At 40.3% G+C, this 19,643-nt stretch overlaps 1 protein-coding gene and 1 pseudogene across 10 annotated transcripts in view; one reads left to right on the forward strand and one right to left on the reverse strand.

Annotated features, from left to right (window-relative positions):
• The first annotated feature begins 585 nt into the window (after nt 1-585).
• Nucleotides 586-11,196, forward strand: LOC139574826 (glutathione peroxidase 3-like; annotated as a pseudogene).
• Nucleotides 11,197-11,377: 181 nt separating this feature from the next.
• tnip1 (TNFAIP3 interacting protein 1) overlaps nt 11,378-19,643 on the reverse strand; it is a 59,817-nt gene continuing 51,551 nt past the window's right edge. For all 10 annotated transcript variants that reach the window (XM_071399760.1, XM_071399761.1, XM_071399759.1 and 7 more), the window contains one exon: nt 11,378-13,738. In XM_071399760.1, the coding sequence (XP_071255861.1) occupies nt 13,674-13,738 (65 nt within the window). In that variant the 3' untranslated portion in view covers nt 11,378-13,673. The remainder of the gene's footprint in view (nt 13,739-19,643) is intronic.

The raw sequence follows: 19,643 nt of genomic DNA on the forward strand, positions 1-19,643 counted from the left end.
TTTTATACAAACATTCTATAATTATAATGTAACCACGACTGGACAGTTTTTGTTTTATGAGAACATTTGCAGCAACCTAACGAATGTTCTGGGAACTTTCTCTGAACCAATTTGGGTTTGCTGGGTAGCCAGCTGGAGGCTCAGCTCACCATGGTAACAACTGAAGGAGGCAGTTAAATATCATTTCTCTTTTTTAAATATGAATGACATTTTGTATTCTGGTAGGCCTACTTCTCCCAACACATGGTAGTTTATTTAGTAGAATTAATCAATTGCATCATATTGTAAGTGCATGTCTGCACTTTGCAGTTATATTTGCCACATCAAACATGATAATGATGATGATGATAGACATCAGATTTATTTATTAAAAAATTAAATAAAAAGGTGTACATTCACCCTCTTTTCTCCCCAATTTCGTGTCAAAAGGCAGTCATTTGTCAGTGTGTGGTGACAGACTCTTGATATCTACTCTGCCATTTGTCAGTGTGTGGTGACTGACCTGTCTAGGTGTCTATCTACTCTGTCAAAAGGTAGTCGTCAGCACTATAAAAGTGAGAACAACACGAACCCCAGTGAGGAAAGAAAAACATTAGAGACTGGGCTCTGGATTTGTATTGGCTGAGAAGGAAGTGTGCGTCATCTTGTTGTGGTTGCTTGGCGAGGGAGAAATCATACTGGACAGATTATAGACTACATCCCCGTGGAAGGAAAAGGAGCGGACATACACAGGTCCCTCTCACTGTCACGATGCGGGGCATGCAGGAGAGTCTGTGGGTCCTACCTCTGATACTACTGGGGCTGTTACAGCACTGGGCTGCAGGCGACTCATTCAGTCAGGTAATTCCTGCTGTAAATGGATGAATATATAATATAGCCTAGTTATATTACGATTGATACAATATAATTTCCTTCGAAAATATGGTCGGGATAACTAAATTGCGACACAGGCTAATCTTTTACATGTGTCATATTTGCTTTATCGTTTCGGTGGAGTAAAATATTATTCTGTTTATTTCACAATCCAGTGCTTGTTGTTCAAATAGAAATAATCAATCTGGGGACAAAACAAAATATTTACCTATCCTTGGAGCTTTAATCAGAACAACAGTTTTCAGCTGTTCTAACATAATTGCAAAAGGGTTTTCTAATGATTAATTAGCCTTTTATAATGATAAACTTGGATTAGCTAACACAACGTGCCATTGGAACACAGGAGTGATGGTTGCTGATAATGGGCCTCTGTAGCCTATGTAGATATTCCATAAAAAATCTGCCGTTTCCAGCTACAATAGTCATTTACAACATTAACAATGTCTACACTGTATTTCTGATCAATTTAATGTTATTTTAATGGGCAAAAAATTTGCTTTTCTTTCAAAAACAAGGACATTTCTAAGTGACCCCAAACTTTTGAACAGTAGTGTACATTTTCTAGCTTTTTTGCAAATGCAACAAATTTCGATGTGAAAACTGAAATGGTCTATTTATTTATTTTTAGTAGATGCTCTTATTCAGAGAGATTTAAAGTAGTGAGTGGATACATTTTCAAACTACGCCTCCATAGAAATCAAACCCACAACTCTAGCATTGCAAACATCGGGCTCTACCAACTGAGCCACGTCATCACATCACAAACTACTTGATGTCTCAATGTACTCCATTACTGTATTGGTCATTGTTTTATCTCCATGGTGATAGAAAGTCTACAGGTAAAAAATAAATAAATAATAAAAAAAAGAAAGAAAAAAAAGAGGTCTACAGGTACAAACCTAGATGACCAGCCTATGTACAATACAGTAATGTACATTTACATGAAGTGGTTTGTAAGGATTGTAAATTAAAACGGCACAAAAAGTGGTTATTTGATCAAGAAAAATATTTAATTTGATGTGCATGTTTTGTGTTTTTGGTTAAAAAATTGTTTTGGTTTATTTCATTCAATTTCTGAGTTTTGTGTATTTATTCATTGTATTTTCATCTTAAAATACCTGATTTCTTCTTATCCCTTGCGCAAATAGCCTACAGCTGTGTCTGTCCAGAGCTCACTCTGGCAGGGAAACTCTGAGGGCCCAGAATAGTTGATACAACGTTACAAGTTCATTGTTGATACAACGTTACAAGTTCCTTCCCCCACAGATCGGTAGAAATGTTAAGATGAATTGTAAATTGACACTCCACATGAAAAAGGGTTACCGACTCCAGGTGTAGCCTATTACCCACACCTTCGGGAGCATCGTGGCAGGTGGGAGGAGGAGGAGGGTTGGGAATATATATTTTTTGTTCTGGTTATCTTGATCTCTTGCTCCCTCTTTGAGTCATTTGTGTGTCTTAATTATTTCATCAAACAGTGTGCTTAAAGCAGATGTGTCCAATTCAATCCATAGAGGGCCAAGTGTCTGCAGGTTTTCACTTTTCCCTTGTAGTTGATTGATGAATTAAGGTGCCTGATTAGTAAGGAACGCCCATCACCTGGTTGTCTAGGTATTAGTAAGGAACTCCCCTCGCCTGGTTCTAGGTCTTAATTGAAAGGAAAAAACCATAACCAGCAGACACTAGCCCCTTGGAATTAGATTAACACCTCTGGCTTAAAGCATCAGACAAGCTCAGTGCATGTAGTTGATTTTATTAAAAACACATAGGGTGTGTCTATATATGGAAAAATACACGTTTACAAATTTAGACCAATCAACTGGTTGAAAGAACAGACGACTCTCGGTTGACCAAGATGTATTTTAAGCGGGGACAGCCCTAGACAGATAAATACACATGATTTATTATGTCAAACAAGGAGAATAATAGTGCTTACATTCTTTGTCTACAAGACTAGAGTGGTAGACATCACTATTGGATGTCATTGATTAGTTTAGATTTTTGTAGAAGATTGAAAACCGGGTCTACATGCATTTGGCCTATTTTCTGAGACTAACAGCTGATAGCACCACAAAAAAAGCACATGCATAAATGTACAGCAGAGAATATGCATAAATGTCTAAACGTGTGTGTGTGGTGTGTTGATCTTCAGGTGTGTGACCCATCAAAAGATGGCACCATCTATAACTACAATGCTAAGACCCTGAATGGGAGTCGTTCAGTCTCCCTCAGTGAGTACATGGGGAAGACCGTCCTCTTCGTCAACGTAGCTTCTTACTGAGGACTCACCTTCCAGTACCTGGGTAAGACTGTCTGGCTTAAGACTAACAGTATAACAGTAGGCTAACAGTTGAATTAGCTAACAGTAGGCTGACAGTTGAGTTAGCTAACAGTAGGCTAAAAGGAGAGTTAGCTAACAGTAGACTAGCCCCATGCTTAAGCTTGATCGATATACCGTTGGTATGATTATTATATATATATATATTTTAATATATTCTTTTTTGTACTTTTACCCCTTATTTCTCCCCAATTTTGTGATATCAAATTGGTAGTTACACTCTTGTCTCATCGCTGAAACTCCCCTATGGAGAGGAGAGGCGAAGGTCGAGAGCCAAACGGCCTCAGAAACACATTCGGTATACCCTGGTATGGTACAGAAACGTTGAGACGGTATGAACATCTGGATACAGCCCAACCTTACCCACACTTAGTTTATCCTCAAAACCCCACAACCTGATTCACTGTAAATCCCTCTTACAATGAGCAGGTCCATGCATAGACTAACAGACTTGACTGACTGACAGGCCTAGATTCAATCAGATCAAGCGTTAACCGGCGTTAGCTGACACCCACATAACTAATGTTTTGGCAGTGACGGAGGTGGAACTGCATTGGAGCTGTCAAATCAGTGAGCAGCTGTTCTTGTGATCATTGTCAGGAAGCCACACCTACCTCACTTGAGTTTGCAGTCAGAAGGAGGAAGTGTAGGCTATCTAGAAATAATGAGGCTCACGTAGAAAAATCATGAAACAAAATAATGAGAATTTCTATCAGCCTACTGGAGGTGTAGATTACATCTCACATTCCAGTGTTGACTTGTAAACAAAGGCTGCATGAGATTTCTGTGAATGCAACTCCGTGCAGCCAATGGCAAAGTCCGCTTTAGGTATAATGCCCGGGAGTCGCTTTTGGATTTGACAGCTCTAACGCAGTTCCAACTCCGACATGACAAAACAACCCGCAATGCAGTTGTCGGCTAAAGCGGATCTGATTGAATGAAGCCCGTAAAGCACTCTTCAACAAAGAGATACAGGCTAGTCCATATGTGACGAGACGAGGAAGAACTATAGTGTACGCCCTACTTAATGTACGTTGTTTTGAAATCTGATGTGTGTGTGTGTGTGTGTGTGTGTGTGTGTGTGTGTGTGTTCTCTAAATCAGAGTTGAATGCACTACACAAGGAGATGAAGGATTATGGGTTCACCATTCTCGGGTTCCCCTCCAATCAGTTTGGAAAACAGGAGCCAGGAGACAATCATGAGATTCTGGCCTCTCTAAAGTAAGTATTGTTTGTCTCAGAGATCCGTTAACATGAAAAAAACATACGTCATTAAACGGACAGATTTTGATGGGGGAATTGTGTATTATGCTAATTAGATTTGTGCTGGGGCGCAGACATCGACCTTAGGGGGTAAAAAAGACATAGTGGTGTAATGTATACGATATACATGACCAATGTTTTATTACATAGGGGAAATAAACCTGAAACTTGAAACTAATCCAATTGTCCTGAATACAGGGAACAAGACAGTAATACTTCTGTCAATCAATAGAGCTTCTTTTAGTATGGAAAAGAACATCTAAGGAACGATATACAAATCCCTGAGGTATAAACCCACTCTGAGAAACATACACAAACCCCTGAGGTATAAACCCACTCTGAGAAACATACACAAACCCCTGAGGTATAAACCCACTCTGGGAAACATACACAAACCCCTGAGGTATAAACCCACTCTGGGAAACATATACAAACCCCTGAGGTATAAACCCACTCTGGGAAACATACACAAACCCCTGAGGTATAAACCCACTCTGGGAAACATATACAAATCCCTGAGGTATAAACCCACTCTGGGAAACATATACAATATTCCTATGGTATCATGTCCCTCTGGCCCACCCTAGACTCTACTCCTGGCCAGCTTAAACCCCATGTACACCAGACTAGAAACCCTGGTTTCCCCAGCGTCTGCCTTCAGTATATTTGGCTTTATAACCTGGGTTGTTAACCTCTGGTGAAAGCAGAGTTTGTATGTATAAGAGGCTTAACAGTGTTGCGGTTCGTGTTCGTGTCACATAGTCTGTCTATCTAGGGCAATAGCTCAGTGAGTGAGGCACCCATTAAAACGGTCCGTTAAGTGGCTCAAAAGCATGTCTATGCAATGGCAGTGTCCCAAATGGCACCCTATTCCCTAAATAGTGCACTACTTTTGACCAGAGCCTCATGGGGCCCGGTCAAAAATAACACACTATATAGGGAATAGATTGCCATTTGGGAAGCACACCAGTGATAAGCGTATCTATCTCTCCTTGGGTTCCAGGCATGTCCGACCAGGAAATGGATTCGTTCCAAACTTCCTGCTATTCCAGAGGGGGGATGTGAACGGAGACACAGAACAAGGAGTCTACACTTTCCTCAAAGTAAGCCACTGATTAGGGTTGCAAAAATCTGGACACACCCAAAATGTCCAGGTTTTACAGAAATCCTGGTTAGAAGATTCCTGGAATCATGAGGAACCAGGACTTGTGGAAAACTGGAACATTTGGGGAAATTGACCAGAATTCTGCCATCCTTCAGGTGATTGCTGTTGTCATCCTAGTGTACAGCGGGTCAATAACCCTTTCTGGGCGACTTACTTCCCACTATAATCCTGACTGAATTCTTGGACAGATACTGTGGAAGTGACAGTTGGCAAAATCACCCTGTAACAGATATGCAACTGGGTTACACAGAGTGGGAATTATATCATGACATTCAGGGGGGGGCTATTGGGTGCACACCTGTTTTTAATAGGATTATTAGTAAAGACGTGTCATTTAACAGTAAAAGTGTATGACATTTTAATGTGACATGAACACAACCAGTTATGTTTTCATCTGATTGTCAAACAAATGACTTCAAAAAGTAGGCTACCTGCGGCTGTACATGTTTGTCCACTCCAAAATAATTACAGCATCCAAACAGTGCACTGTGCATTTAAAATATGATTATTTTTTACCTTTATTTAACTAGGCAAGTCAGTTAAGAACAAATTCTTATTTTCAATGACGGCCTAGGAACAGTGGGTTAACTGCCTTGTTCAGGGGCAGAACGACAGATTTGTACCTTGTCAGCTCGGGGATTTGAACTTGCAACCTTTCGGTTATTGGCCCAAAGCTCTAACCACTAGGCTACCCTGCCGCCCCCGCATGAGCCATTTGATGAATGGAAATAGACATCTGTTAAAAACAGTGTAATGACATTCGGTGATTGTCACTAGGCCTACTACAGTAGGTGTATCACAGATGCCAAGGGAAGTTGGCATGCTTCCCCAAAAATTTAAAAAAATATATTTCTTCATTATTTTCCTTCAATTAGCAAGTGGCTGGATCTACAGTTGAAGTTGGGAAGTTTACATACACTTAGGTTGGAGTCATTAAAACTCGTTTTTCAACCACTCCACAAATTGCTTGTTAACAAACTATAGTTTTGGCAAGTCGGTTAGGACATCTACTTTGCGCATGACACAAGTAATTTTTCAAACAATTGTTTACGGACAGATTATTTCACTTATAAAAAAAAGAAGAGAATATTTCACTTATTCACTTTTCACTGTATCACAATTCCAGTGGGTCAGAAGTTACACTAAGTTTACTGTGCCTTTAAATAGCTTGGAAAACTCCAGAAAATTATGTCATGGCTTTAGAAGCTTCTGATAGGCTAATTAACATCATTCGAGTCAATTGGAGGTGTACCTGTGGATGTATTTCAAGGCCTACCTTCAAACTCAGTGCCTCTTTGCATGACATCGTGGGAAAATCAAAAGAAATCAGCCAAGACCTCAGAAGAAAAAATTGTAGACCTACACAAGTCTGGTTCATCCTTGGGAGCAATTTCCAAATGCCTGAAGGTACCACGTTCATTTGTACAAACAATAGTACGCAAGTATAAACACCGTGGGAACACGCAGCCGTCATCCTGCTCAGGAAGGAGACGCGTTCTGTCTACTAGAGATGAACGTACTTTGTTGCGGAAAATGCTAATCAATCCCAGAACAACAGCAAAGGACCTTGTGAAGATGCTGGAGGAAACAGGTACAAAAGTATCTATATCCACAGTAAAACGAGTCCTATATCGACATAACCTGACAGGCCACTCAGCAAGGAAGAAGCCACTGCTCCAAAACCGCCATAAAAAAAGCCAGACTACGGTTTGCAACTGCACATGGGTACAAAGATCGTACTTTTTGAAGAAATGTCCTCTGGTCTGATGAAACAAAAATAGAACTATTTGGCCATAATGACCATCGTTATGCTTGGAGGAAAAAGGGGGAGGCTTGCAAGCCGAAGAACACCATCCCAACCATGAAGCGCGGGGGTGGCAGCATCATGTTGTGGGGGTGCTTTTCTGCAGGAGGGACTGGTGCACTTCACAAAATAGATGGCATCATGAGGGAGGAAAATTATGTGGATATATTGAAGCAACATCTCATGACATCAGTCAGAAAGTTAAAGCTTGGTCGCAAATGGGTCTTCCAAATGGACAATGACCCCAATCATACTTCCAAAGTTGTGGCAAAATGGCTTAAGGACAACACAGTCAAGGTATTGGAGTGGCCATCACAAAGCCCTGACCTCAATCATATAGAACATTTGTGGGCAGAACTGAAAAAGCGTGTGCGAGCAAGGAGGCCTACAAACCTGATTCAGTTACACCAGCTTTGCCAGGAGGAATGGGCCAAAATTCACCCAACTTATTGTGGGAAGCTTGTGGAAGGCTACCCGAAGCGTTTGACACCAAGTTAAACAATTTAAAGGCAATGCTACCAAATACAAATTGAGTGTATGTAAACTTCTGACCCACTGGGAATGTGATGAAAGAAATAAAAGCTGAAATAAATCATTCTCTCTGCTATTATTCTGACATTTCACATTCTTAAAATAAAGTGGTGATCCTAACTGACCTAAGACAGGGAATTTTTACTTGGATTAAATGTCAGGAATTGTGAAAAACTGAGTTTAAAATGTATTTGGATAAGGTGTATGTAAACCTCCGACTTCAACTGCATATCACATGAGAAAGCATCTGAGTGAGCGAAACAGCACCCCTCTGTCTCTGTATTTGTAGCCCATGTATCTGATGCTGTCTGGCCAAAACGGGTATGACATGGGATCCTTACTGTAGCTCCCATAAAATCCTTATGAGAGGACAACACAACCTGCCTAACCCTAGTTCTAACCATGTCTTCTAGAACTGTCCTAACCCTATAACCCTGCCTTCTAAAACTGTTCTAACCCTGCCTTCTAAAACTAACGGTTCTAACCCTGCCTTCTAAAACTAACGGTTCTAACCCTGCCTTCTAAAACTAACGGTTCTAACCCTGCCTTCTAAAACTAACGGTTCTAACCCTGCCTTCTAAAACTAACGGTTCTAACCCTGCCTTCTAAAACTGTTCTAACCCTGCCTTCTAAAACTAACTGTTCTAACCCTGCCTTCTAAAACTGTTCTAACCCTGCCTTCTAAAACTGTTCTAACCCTGCCTTCTAAAACTGTTCTAACCCTGCCTTCTAAAACTGTTCTAACCCTGCCTTCTAAAACTGTTTTAACCCTGCCTTCTAAAACTGTTCTAACCCTGCCTTCTAAAACTAACGGTTTTAACCCTGCCTTCTAAAACTAACTGTTCTAACCCTGCCTTCTAAAACTAACTGTTCTAACCCTGCCTTCTAAAACTAACTGTTCTAACCCTGCCTTCTTAAACTAACTGTTCTAACCCTGCCTTCTTAAACTGTTTTAACCCTGCCTTCTAAAACTGTTCTATCCCTGTCTTCTAAAACTAACTGTTCTAACCCTGCCTTCTTAAACTGTTCTAACCCTGCCTTCTAAAACTGTTCTATCCCTGCCTTCTAAAACTGTTTTAACCCTGCCTTCTAAAACTGTTCTATCCCTGTCTTCTAGAACTGTTTTAACCCATTATTCTAGAACTGTTCTAACCCTATAATCCTGTCTTCTAGAACTGTTCTAACCCTGTCTTCTAGAACTGTTTTAACCCTGTCTTCTAGAACTGTTCTAACCCTGTCTTCTAGAACTGTTTTAACCCTGCCTTCTAGAACTGTTCTAACCCTGCCTTCTAGAACTGTTTTAACCCATTATTCTAGAACTGTTCTAACCCTATAATCCTGTCTTCTAGAACTGTTCTAACCCTGTCTTCTAGAACTGTTTTAACCCTGTCTTCTAGAACTGTTCTAACCCTGTCTTCTAAAACTAACTGTTCTAACCCTGCCTTCTAAAACTAACGGTTTTAACCCTGCCTTCTAGAACTGTTTTAACCCCGTGTTCTAGAACTGTTCTAACCCTGCCTTCTAGAACTGTTCTAACCCTGTCTTCTAGAACTGTTTTAACCCTGTCTTCTAGAACTGTTTTAACCCTGTCTTCTAGAACTGTTTTAACCCTTCTAGAACTGTTTTAACCCTGTCTTCTAGAACTGTTCTAACCCTGTCTTCTAGAACTGTTTTAACCCTGTCTTCTAGAACTGTTTTAACCCTGTCTTCTAGAACTGTTTTAACCCTGTCTTCTAGAACTGTTCTAACCCTGTCTTCTAGAACTGTTCTAACCCTGTCTTCTAGAACTGTTCTAACCCTGTCTTCTAGAACTGTTTTAACCCTGTCTTCTAGAACTGTTTTAACCCTGTCTTCTAGAACTGTTTTAACCCTGTCTTCTAGAACTGTTCTAACCCTGTCTTCTAGAACTGTTTTAACCCTGTCTTCTAGAACTGTTTTAACCCATTATTCTAGAACTGTTCTAACCCTATAATCCTGTCTTCTAGAACTGTTCTAACCCTGTCTTCTAGAACTGTTCTAACCCTGTCTTCTAGAACTGTTTTAACCCTGCCTTCTAGAACTGTTCTAACCCTGCCTTCTAGAACTGTTTTAACCCATTATTCTAGAACTGTTCTAACCCTATAATTCTGTCTTCTAGAACTGTTCTAACCCTGTCTTCTAGAACCGTTTTAACCCTGTCTTCTAGAACTGTTTTAACCCTGCCTTCTATAACTGTTCTAACCCTGCCTTCTAGAACTGTTTTAACCCATTATTCTAGAACTGTTCTAACCCTATAATCCTGTCTTCTAGAACTCCTGCCCGCCGGTAGGGGACAGCTTTGGGAACCCCACCAGCAGGCTGTTCTGGGAGCCCCTGAAGATGAACGACATCAAGTGGAACTTTGAGAAGTTCCTGGTCGGACCGGACGGAAAGCCCGTGATGAGGTGGTTCCCCCGGGTCACAGTGTCTGAGGTTCGGATGGACATCATCAAATACTTCAATCAACTCTTATCCCAGTCCACCCAGCAGAACATTGACTAAGGTTTTACTGTGGTTGTGTCCCAAATGTACAGTATTCCCTATATAGTGCATTACTGGAAATTCATTACATGAGGAATAGGGTGTCATTTGCGACTCAGCCTGTGTTGTCATCAGGGCTGGGGTCAATTCCATTTCAGTTGAGTAAATTGAAATGGAATTCATTCCATCCCCGATAGGCTGGATTAGACTTTTTAAAATAGATTTATTAGAGAACGCCCCTTTAGATACATGAAATCACAGTTTCCAGGGTTCAGATTAAACTTCTTTCTGGACTAAAAAGCCCTTTCAAATTGAAATCCTCCAATGACCATGCTTCACATTATAATTTCAGGCTTAATCTGGATCAGGAAAACCAAAATGGTCCTATAACACTTTTCCCCCATCCTTTTCAACCCCCCCCCCCCTCTTGTAAAAAACAGACAAACCATATGTAGAGTAGAAGGTCTAGAAATCAGTTGATGGTGGTACTGGGTAAGGGTTGTAGGTCATAGAGGAGGTGGCATGTTGTATGAAGGTGAGGCTTGAAAACAGTGATTCTGTGTTGCCAAGTCTGAGTTCTAGGGTCCAGGCCAGTCCTTCAGTGCATTCAGGCTGGGCCTGGTAACCCTGGGAGCCATACTACCTCCTCGTCCTACCACCCAGACCAGACGCCTGGTTACCCACTGTTGCTGCCTGACTAATTCATGTCAATAAATCACATCAATGCAACATGGAGCGTGGTGCTAACTTCTTCCTGTAAACGATGATGCCCTGTGGTGTGTGGCCACTCGCATGCTTTCACAAAATGTCCAGGTCAACAATGGTTTGTTAAGAGAATCTGTTCTTTTAAAGTCGAAAACAAAAACTTAAAAATGAAAATAAACACCAGAGTAAAATGTACAAAGACATTTAGGATATGTTTATTAAGCCAGTCAAATACAAAACGTCTCATCACATCAGTAAATGTGCTTTTGCCTCCTGCAAAACTCCAGAACTACAAACCAGAAAAAGGACAACCGTCAGAGGAAAACAAAGCATTACTTTCAAAGTGCAATTCAACTTTTAAAACGTCACCATTCAACTATCGGACCCATTCTGGAATCTGTCTTTGAAAAGAAAAGACTGTTCCAACTATTTACAGTGAACATTGTGAATTAAACACCCATCTTTTACCAGCAGTCTGAATGAAACAAAACGCAATAAGGATTATAATACGATACATATTTCAACCCTATATAGCGTTGAGTTATTGGTTTGATTCAGGAGGAGACACAGAACATTAGTTTACCACCAAATCAAAGCACACATCAGGAGGATTGGAGCTCTAGGGGTAGTGACCAATCCCCCCCCCAAAAAATCAACCCCATGCCACCTAAACTCCAGACACTAGTCGAGATAAAGCATTGGAAAGGTATAAGCAATATGGTAACAATAAATCCACCTTGTCGTACAATGGAGTTTTTATTGTTGCCATTTTGTCAACACCTATCCAATCCTCTCAGATCAACAGAAGTACCTGAGGTAAAAGGTACACGGCTGGGAATTCAAGCCGGCTCTATTGACAGTGTCACAAAGGTTCACAGGACTGTCGGATAGATACTGTAGATAGATCGGCGTTAGTATAGAGCTGCTGGTCTTAGAGGGGCATTGAGACAGAAGCCAGCTGAGTCAGGAATGGGACCAACACGGCACCCTATTCCCTATATAGTGCACTTCCTTTAACCAGAGCCGGGAGCAAGAGTAGTGCACTATACAGGGGATAGTGTGCCATCTGGCGGAGGTGGTTTATCACTGGGCTGTTACTGAGGTAATGGCTGGCTTACTGAACCTTAGGGGTTAGTCGAGTCTCAGTTTTAAAAGCTTCATTTCCTCGCCTCTGACTGATGCAAAAAAGGACATGACTGACAGGTTAAAGCAATATGACGGAGACCAATTGTACCCTGTTAACGCGATATAAATTCACATATTAATGCACTTACAGCGCCTATACTGACCATACTGCTAGCTGAGCGCTCAGGCAGGCTAACGTTTAAAGTAACCAGAACAGGCACTACACATTACAGTAGTAATATCTAACTGTCAGCAGTAGGGAAGGAAACGAGACCAGGAAAGGAAGCCATTCAAGACTATTGTGACAAAGCCTGGGTACACTACGACCAATGACCCAATCCTCCAGACATGACTGGACAGCTTTGTGGGTAAATATGTTGAGGACGTGTAAATATATATATTGGAATCGATGATCAAATATTTAACCCAATGAAATCAAAGCAAAAGGTGTGGCATTGAAATGACATTGGTCATTTTTGGCCAATCAGGTGCTCTTGTGAGGGTGTGTGTGTGTGTAACGAACATACGATGTCAATAGCTACAATATATTGGGAGTACACTAACATAGAAATAACAGCATTACTAAAGACAAGTGATTTACATTTAGTCAATGCAACCATCAAAACAGTAGATTATAAATAAATGATCAATAATCACCACAGCCATGTTTTTTTGGCATGATAATACCAGCTAAATTCACTTCCCAAGTTTGATGTATTATAACGATCACTTTATGAACAGTTACACTCATAGTACAGTTCTAGAACACCAATGGTACTGAAAAACAAAGAAACACCACGGTTACGCTTCTATGATTCCAATTCCAAGGCAATTTATCTATATAATTATATATCGTTGGAATGAATACAAGTAGAATTGGATGTTACTGACATGGGAGAATGGACCCCTTAACCCTACAAGAAACAAAACAGCTTTGTAAATAAAAAATAAAAATTATAATTATAATATTTGCAGTGGGACGATCGTCAACAGCTGATAATCACATAGGTATATTGTTTTAATATTACATTTCGATAAATTTCAACCTATTACACAAAATGACTTCAGTTCCTGCATAGAATCATATAAAGCAGATATTGAATCTCCCCCAAAATAATATGAGGTTAAAAAAAAGAAACACATCTAAATGGTAATATTGATGTATTATAATTCTGAAGGGCGAAAACAGTGTTTGTCTCACAAGTAGGCTTATAAAAGGCAAGTATCAACAACATTACAACAGGATATCTACAGTTCAGTAGGAAAATTATAGTTCAAATCACACCGGGTCAACTGAAAACTGATTCATGCTTCTACCACCCAGCTGGCTCCATGGTGAGGCAACGAAAGAACGAACGGTGGAGAGGCCCTTAGTGCTTTCCAGGGTCAATATTCTGTCGCTCTCTTTTTACAAACCCAGTTGCTGTGGACTGATCTATAGACAGAGTAGAGGAAAACGTTTAACAGCAAAAGAGACCATTTGTGAATGGATGAGAGACAGAAAAAAAAAAAAGCGAGAGAGAATGGGAAAGCAAAAGAGACCATTTGTGAATGGATGAGACAGAAAAAAAAGCGAGAGAGAATGGGAAAGCAAAAGAGACCATTTGTTAATGGATGAGAGACAGAAAAAAAAAAAGTGAGAGATTTGCAAAAAATGTAATATGTTTTCCTGGTAGGGTTGCAAAATTCTGGGAACTTTCCCAACCAGAAATCCTGGTTGGAGGAATCAGGATTTCCTGCTTATGTATCCTTATTCCGGGTGATCTTCAAACCAGGTGTGAAGGTAAATTGTTTGTGCGTTTATAATAACCAATTCGACTGGGTTCATGCAAGTGACTGAATGATCGTGCGTGGGAGGAATCCTCACTATCAGTATCTGCAACTTGGCAGTACGCACAGAACATTGTTTTGAGAACGGAAAGGGATATCTCAGATTCAAGCCTCGTGAGGTATTGGTCAGTCACATGCATGAACCAAATGTTAATGATGAATTATTATGAATAATGCATTAGCTAAAATCAAGCAAATATAACTTGTCTGTGTAAGCAGTACAGTGGTTATTCCTTTAAAAGTTTTGAGCTTATGCTGTGACTGTTTGTGGTAAATTGCGTAATTCTGGCAACAACGGCTGACACTTACATAACGTGCCATAGAATACTGCAGCACCCCGCAATCTGTGCTGCAGTACGATGCAACTTTTAAAAGGAAGAACCACAGTATATACACAGTGCTTTCGGAATGTATTCAGACCCCTTCATTTTCTAAAATTGATTAAATTGTTTTTTACCCTCAATTTACACACAATACACCATAATGACAAAGCAAAAACTTGAGTCATCTTGGGTATGACGCCAAAAGCTTGGCACACCTGTATTTGGGGAGTTTCTCCCATTCTTCTCTGCAGATCCTCTCGTGCTCTGTCAGGTTGGATAGGAAGCGTCGCTGCACAGCTATTTTCTGGTCTCTCCAGAGGTTTTTGATCGAGGTCAAGTCCGGGATCTGGCTGGGCCACTCAAGGACATTGAGACTTGTCCCGAAGCCAATCCTGCATTGTCTTGGCTGTGTGCTTAGGGTCGTTGTTCTGTTGGAGCAGGTTTTATTCAAGGATCTCTGTACTTTGCTCCATTCATCTTTCCCTTGATCCTGACTAGTCTCCCAGTCCCTGCTGCTGAAAAACATCCCCACAGCATGATGCGGCTACCACCATGCTTCACTGTAGGGATGATGCCAGGTTTCCTCCAGACGTGACGCGTGGCATCCAGGCCACGTAGTTCAATCTTGGTTTCATCAGACCAGAGAATCTTGTTTCTCATTGTCTAAGAGTCCTTTAGGTGCCTTTTGGCAAACTCCAAGTGGGCTGTCATGTTTACTGAGGAGTGGCTTCCGTCTGGCCACTCAACCATAAAAGCCTGATTGGTGGACTGCTGCAGAGATGGTTGTCCTTCTGGAAGGTTCTCCCATCTCCACAGAAGAACTCTGGATCTCTGTCAGAGTGACCATCGGGTTCTTGGTCACTTCCCTGACCAAGGCCCTTCTCCCTCGATTGTTCAGTTTGGCCAGCTCTCGGAAAAGCCTTGGTGGTTACAAACCTCTTCCATTTAGGAACGATGGAGGCCACTGTGTTCTTGGGGACCTTAAATACTTCAGAAATGTTTTGGTACCCTTCCCCAGATCTGTTCCTCGACAGAATCCTGTCTCGGAGCTCTACAGGCAATTCCTTCGACCTCATGGCTTGGTTTTTGCTCTGACATGCACTGTCAACTGTGGGACCTTATATAGACAGGTGTGTGCCTTTCCAAATCATGTCCAATCAATTGAATTTACCACATGTGGACTCGAATCAAGTTGTAGAAATATCAAGGGTGACCAATGGAAACAGGATGCACCTGAGCTCAATTTCAAGTCTCATAGCAAAGGGTCTGAATACTTATGTAAATAAGGCATCTGTTTTTAATAAATTAACACATTTCTAAAACCTGTTTTCACTTTGTCATTATGGGGTATTGTGTGTAGATTGATGTGGGACATTTTTTTTTTTTTTATCCATTTTAAAAATAAGCCTGTAACGCAAAATGTTGAAAAAGTCAAAAAGGGTCTGAATACTTTCCGAATGCACTGTAAGAGAACTAAGGGGACTGCCGCGGCAGAGCTCACTTCAGACCGGTTCTTTATGCATCTAAGTTCGACTGTGACCTCTCCAGCTTGCTGTTAAATCATTATTAATTTAAGATTGACTTGGAGTGTCCATGTGTAGAATTTCCATTACATTTTGGCGTCTCGAATGGGATGATTGATTCTGACTGCAGAGCTCTCCAGTGAGGGTTTGCGTGGGAAACCCGTGCCGCATTTTATGAAGCGTGAGGGAAATTCCCGCCTGACCAAAAGACGATGAGGACTAACCCAGACCAGAACCTTACTGTGAGCTGCCCAGTTGAGGGACACTGCGACTGAATTTCATTAAGTCAATTTAAATGAATTTGTATAAAATAAAGAATAAAACTAAACAAAATTAAGGAGGGTACCACTAGTCTTAAGTAATAGCACGAGGCGTTATTCTATATGTATGGGATGCGGCGAGACTATAGAGTCTATAGCATCTATGACTATAGACACAGACTATAGAGTCTATAGCATCTATGACTACAGACACAGACTATAGCTACTGTAGACAGTATAGATACTGTAGAATCTATGGCGACTGTAGAGGAACCTTTGAAGATACATATGGCCGTGGAAGAAGGCTAAAGCTAGTCTTCTAGAAAAGACTAGGGCGAATAACAGTACCATGCCCCGCTGACAGCTGTCTGTGGGCATTTATTGGAAGTGTCTACGTGGTCTGCAGCCACTGATAATAGCACAAGGTGTTATTTTATATGTATATAGGAAGATACATATGGTGCATAGGAAGTAACGACAAGAGAATCGTTGAAGATGCAAATGGAGTAATAACAGAGATTACTGAGTGTGTTTGGGAATAGTACTAAGTGAATGTGGCTGTGAGTGCGGAAAGGATGTGTTAAGCCGATTTAAATTTGGATAATAACGAATATTATTGCAATTAAGTGCTGAGGGAATAAGAGCCGTCAGGGGACTAGCTCCGGTGTGAAAGAGGTGCGTGTCTGAATGAATACCCCAACCAGGTTCTGTGTGATCTGAGTCCACCACCGCCCCTCAATATACAGGTAGTGAGCACTGACAGGAGAAGCCATTGAAAAATCTGAGAGGGTAACAGCTGAGATGGGTAAGGGCTGTAACAATGAAGGCTAGAGTTTATTGATGCCCTCGGACACTGAGATTTCCTCGACCGGGATATGTGTACTTCTCTGGCTGGTCTGGCTGCACTCTGATCATTGCTGTGGATGTAAATATCTAAGTTGATTAATGTTATATAGGGATTTTGTATGTGAAAGGAAAGTGTACTATATCCGAATATGCTGTTAAATAGAACACTAGTGTAAAGGAGGAATTTGTGAAGAGTATAAATGGGTCACTAGAGCTTTGATAAAGTAACAATGTATAATGGGTTACCAGAGTTTAACTTCCTAGTAGAGACTTATTATAGACAGAGCACGCCATCTATATGGGGCTGATAGACAGTGCCAGCCCAGTTATAGTGAAAGTTGATCCAAGAAAGAGACTAGTCTTGAGAGCTAACTTTAAAAAAGGAAGTTCCCTCAAGTTTCTCTTTCCTTCTGAATTATCAGATGTATTTTATAAATTCGGTGCATTACTGTTAATCTTAAAATAGACATTTATTAAAGTGTGAAGCATAAAGTGAATATCCAACAGAAATTGGTAATACATCTATAGAGTAACATTGTTAGGGTAGACTAAAATTAAAACAATGCCTTCCAATAACGAGAAAGTAATGTTTGTTTTGTTTTTAAACCTTAAAATAGGGGTAAAAGCAGAACATTGTTTGAGAGTGATCCGTGTGTATTAGCAGTAGTGATTGGAAGGGTCTTGAGAGTCCTAGTTGAAGGAAACGGATATGGAGACAAGTGAAAGTAACAAAGTAAATAGCAATATTAGTGGCTTTCAGATAGCACCTTAATGAATAGAGACTAGAGTCTTAGTAATTTGAAGAAGTAAATGTTTCTATACAAGGTCACATGACGAACAGAAGGATTAGGCCTTGGGACTGATAATAAATTAGAGGCTGCCATCTGTTGTTGTGTTAGAGATAAGCTTCCTATGTACCCATAGATAGGCCGCCAGTACTCAGAGGCTGTAAGGGACAGTGGGAATATAATGAATAAGATACGCTTTTGACCATTTCCAATTATTTCTCAATTCGATAGTTTGAATATACCAGTGATTTAAGTAAGTAAGGTAATGTAATCTAAAGCAAAAATCTGTTTCCATTACGTGGAACTGTGTCCAGATTTTATGTAGATCCAAGAGCTGATAAACCAGCACCAACTTTTTGAAGGTCCTAGCAGATTTGTTAAACAACATATTTTGACTAGTTGATGTCACAGGGACATAATGTCAATGCAACAGGTCAAAAAGAAGGAGAAGGTGCCCATTCCGCTCAACGGGACAGTATCGTGTGATGTGTCTGAAGTATAAATCTGTATACGCATGGTTTTATCAAGACTTCCTGCCCAAGACGCAGTAAACTGGATTCAGATGTTTTTGAACTGATTAAAATGTAGCATCGTGAAAACTAAGTACATGTTTATTTACTGTGTTTGATTTATTGTGTGGGATCTTTTTATTTTGGTTTCAGTTGGTTTTTTCAAAGGTTAGAAAGGACGGCACCTTAGAGGGCACACTATTTAAAATGTTCTGAAGTATTTATTGTCCGAGTTTAGGTTGCACACATGTAAATTATCTTGATAAGTATTGTACTGAAAAACCCAATGTAAAATAATGAGTCTGAGGTACAGGGAAAGAAAAGGGAAATAAACATTCACTTAACTTCTCTAGGATAGGGGGCAGCATTTTCACGTTTGGATGAAAAGCATACCCAAATTCAACTGCCAGCTACTCATCCCCAGAAGATAAGATATGCATATTATTAGTAGATTTGGATAGAAAACTCTGAAGTTTCTAAAACTGTTTGAATCATGTCTGTGAGTATAACAGAACTTATTTAGCAGGCGAAACCCCGAGGACAAACCATTCAGATTATATATTTTTTAGGTCACTTTTCAATGGATTTTCATTGGGAATCCAGATTTCTAATTGACCTTCTTGCAGTTCCTACCGCTTCCACTGGATGTCAACAGTCTTTAGAAATTGGTTGAGGTTTTTTCCTTTGTGTAATGAAGAAGTACGGCCATTTTGAACGATGGTCACTTGTTGTGTACTGTTTGTTAGAGGCGCGTGACCAGAAAGCTAGCTACAGTTTGTTTTAATCCTGTATTGAACACAGATCATCCCGTCTTCAATTTTATCGATTATTTACGTAAAAAAATACCTAAAGCTGTATTACAAAAGTAGTTTGAAATGTTTTGGCAAAGTTTACAGGTAACTTTTGAGATATTTTGTAGTCACGTTTCACAAGTTGGAACCAGTGTTTTTCTGGATCAAACGCGCCAAATAAATTGACATTTTGGATATATATCGATGGAATTAATCGAACAAAAGGACCATTTGTGATGTCTATGGGACATATTGGAGTGCCAACAACAGAAGCTCGTCAAAGGTAAGGCATGAATTATATTTTTATTTCTGCGTTTTGTGTCGCGCCTGCAGGGTTGAAATATGCTTATCTTTGTTTACTCTGTTGCTATCCTCAGATAATAGCATAGTTTGCTTTCGCCGAAAAGCCTATTTGAATTCTGACATGTTGGCTGGATTCACAACAAGTGTAGCTTTAATTTGGTATTTTT

The sequence above is a fragment of the Salvelinus alpinus genome, chromosome 4 (genome assembly GCF_045679555.1).
Source record: "Salvelinus alpinus chromosome 4, SLU_Salpinus.1, whole genome shotgun sequence".
Classification (NCBI taxonomy): Eukaryota; Metazoa; Chordata; class Actinopteri; order Salmoniformes; family Salmonidae; genus Salvelinus; species Salvelinus alpinus.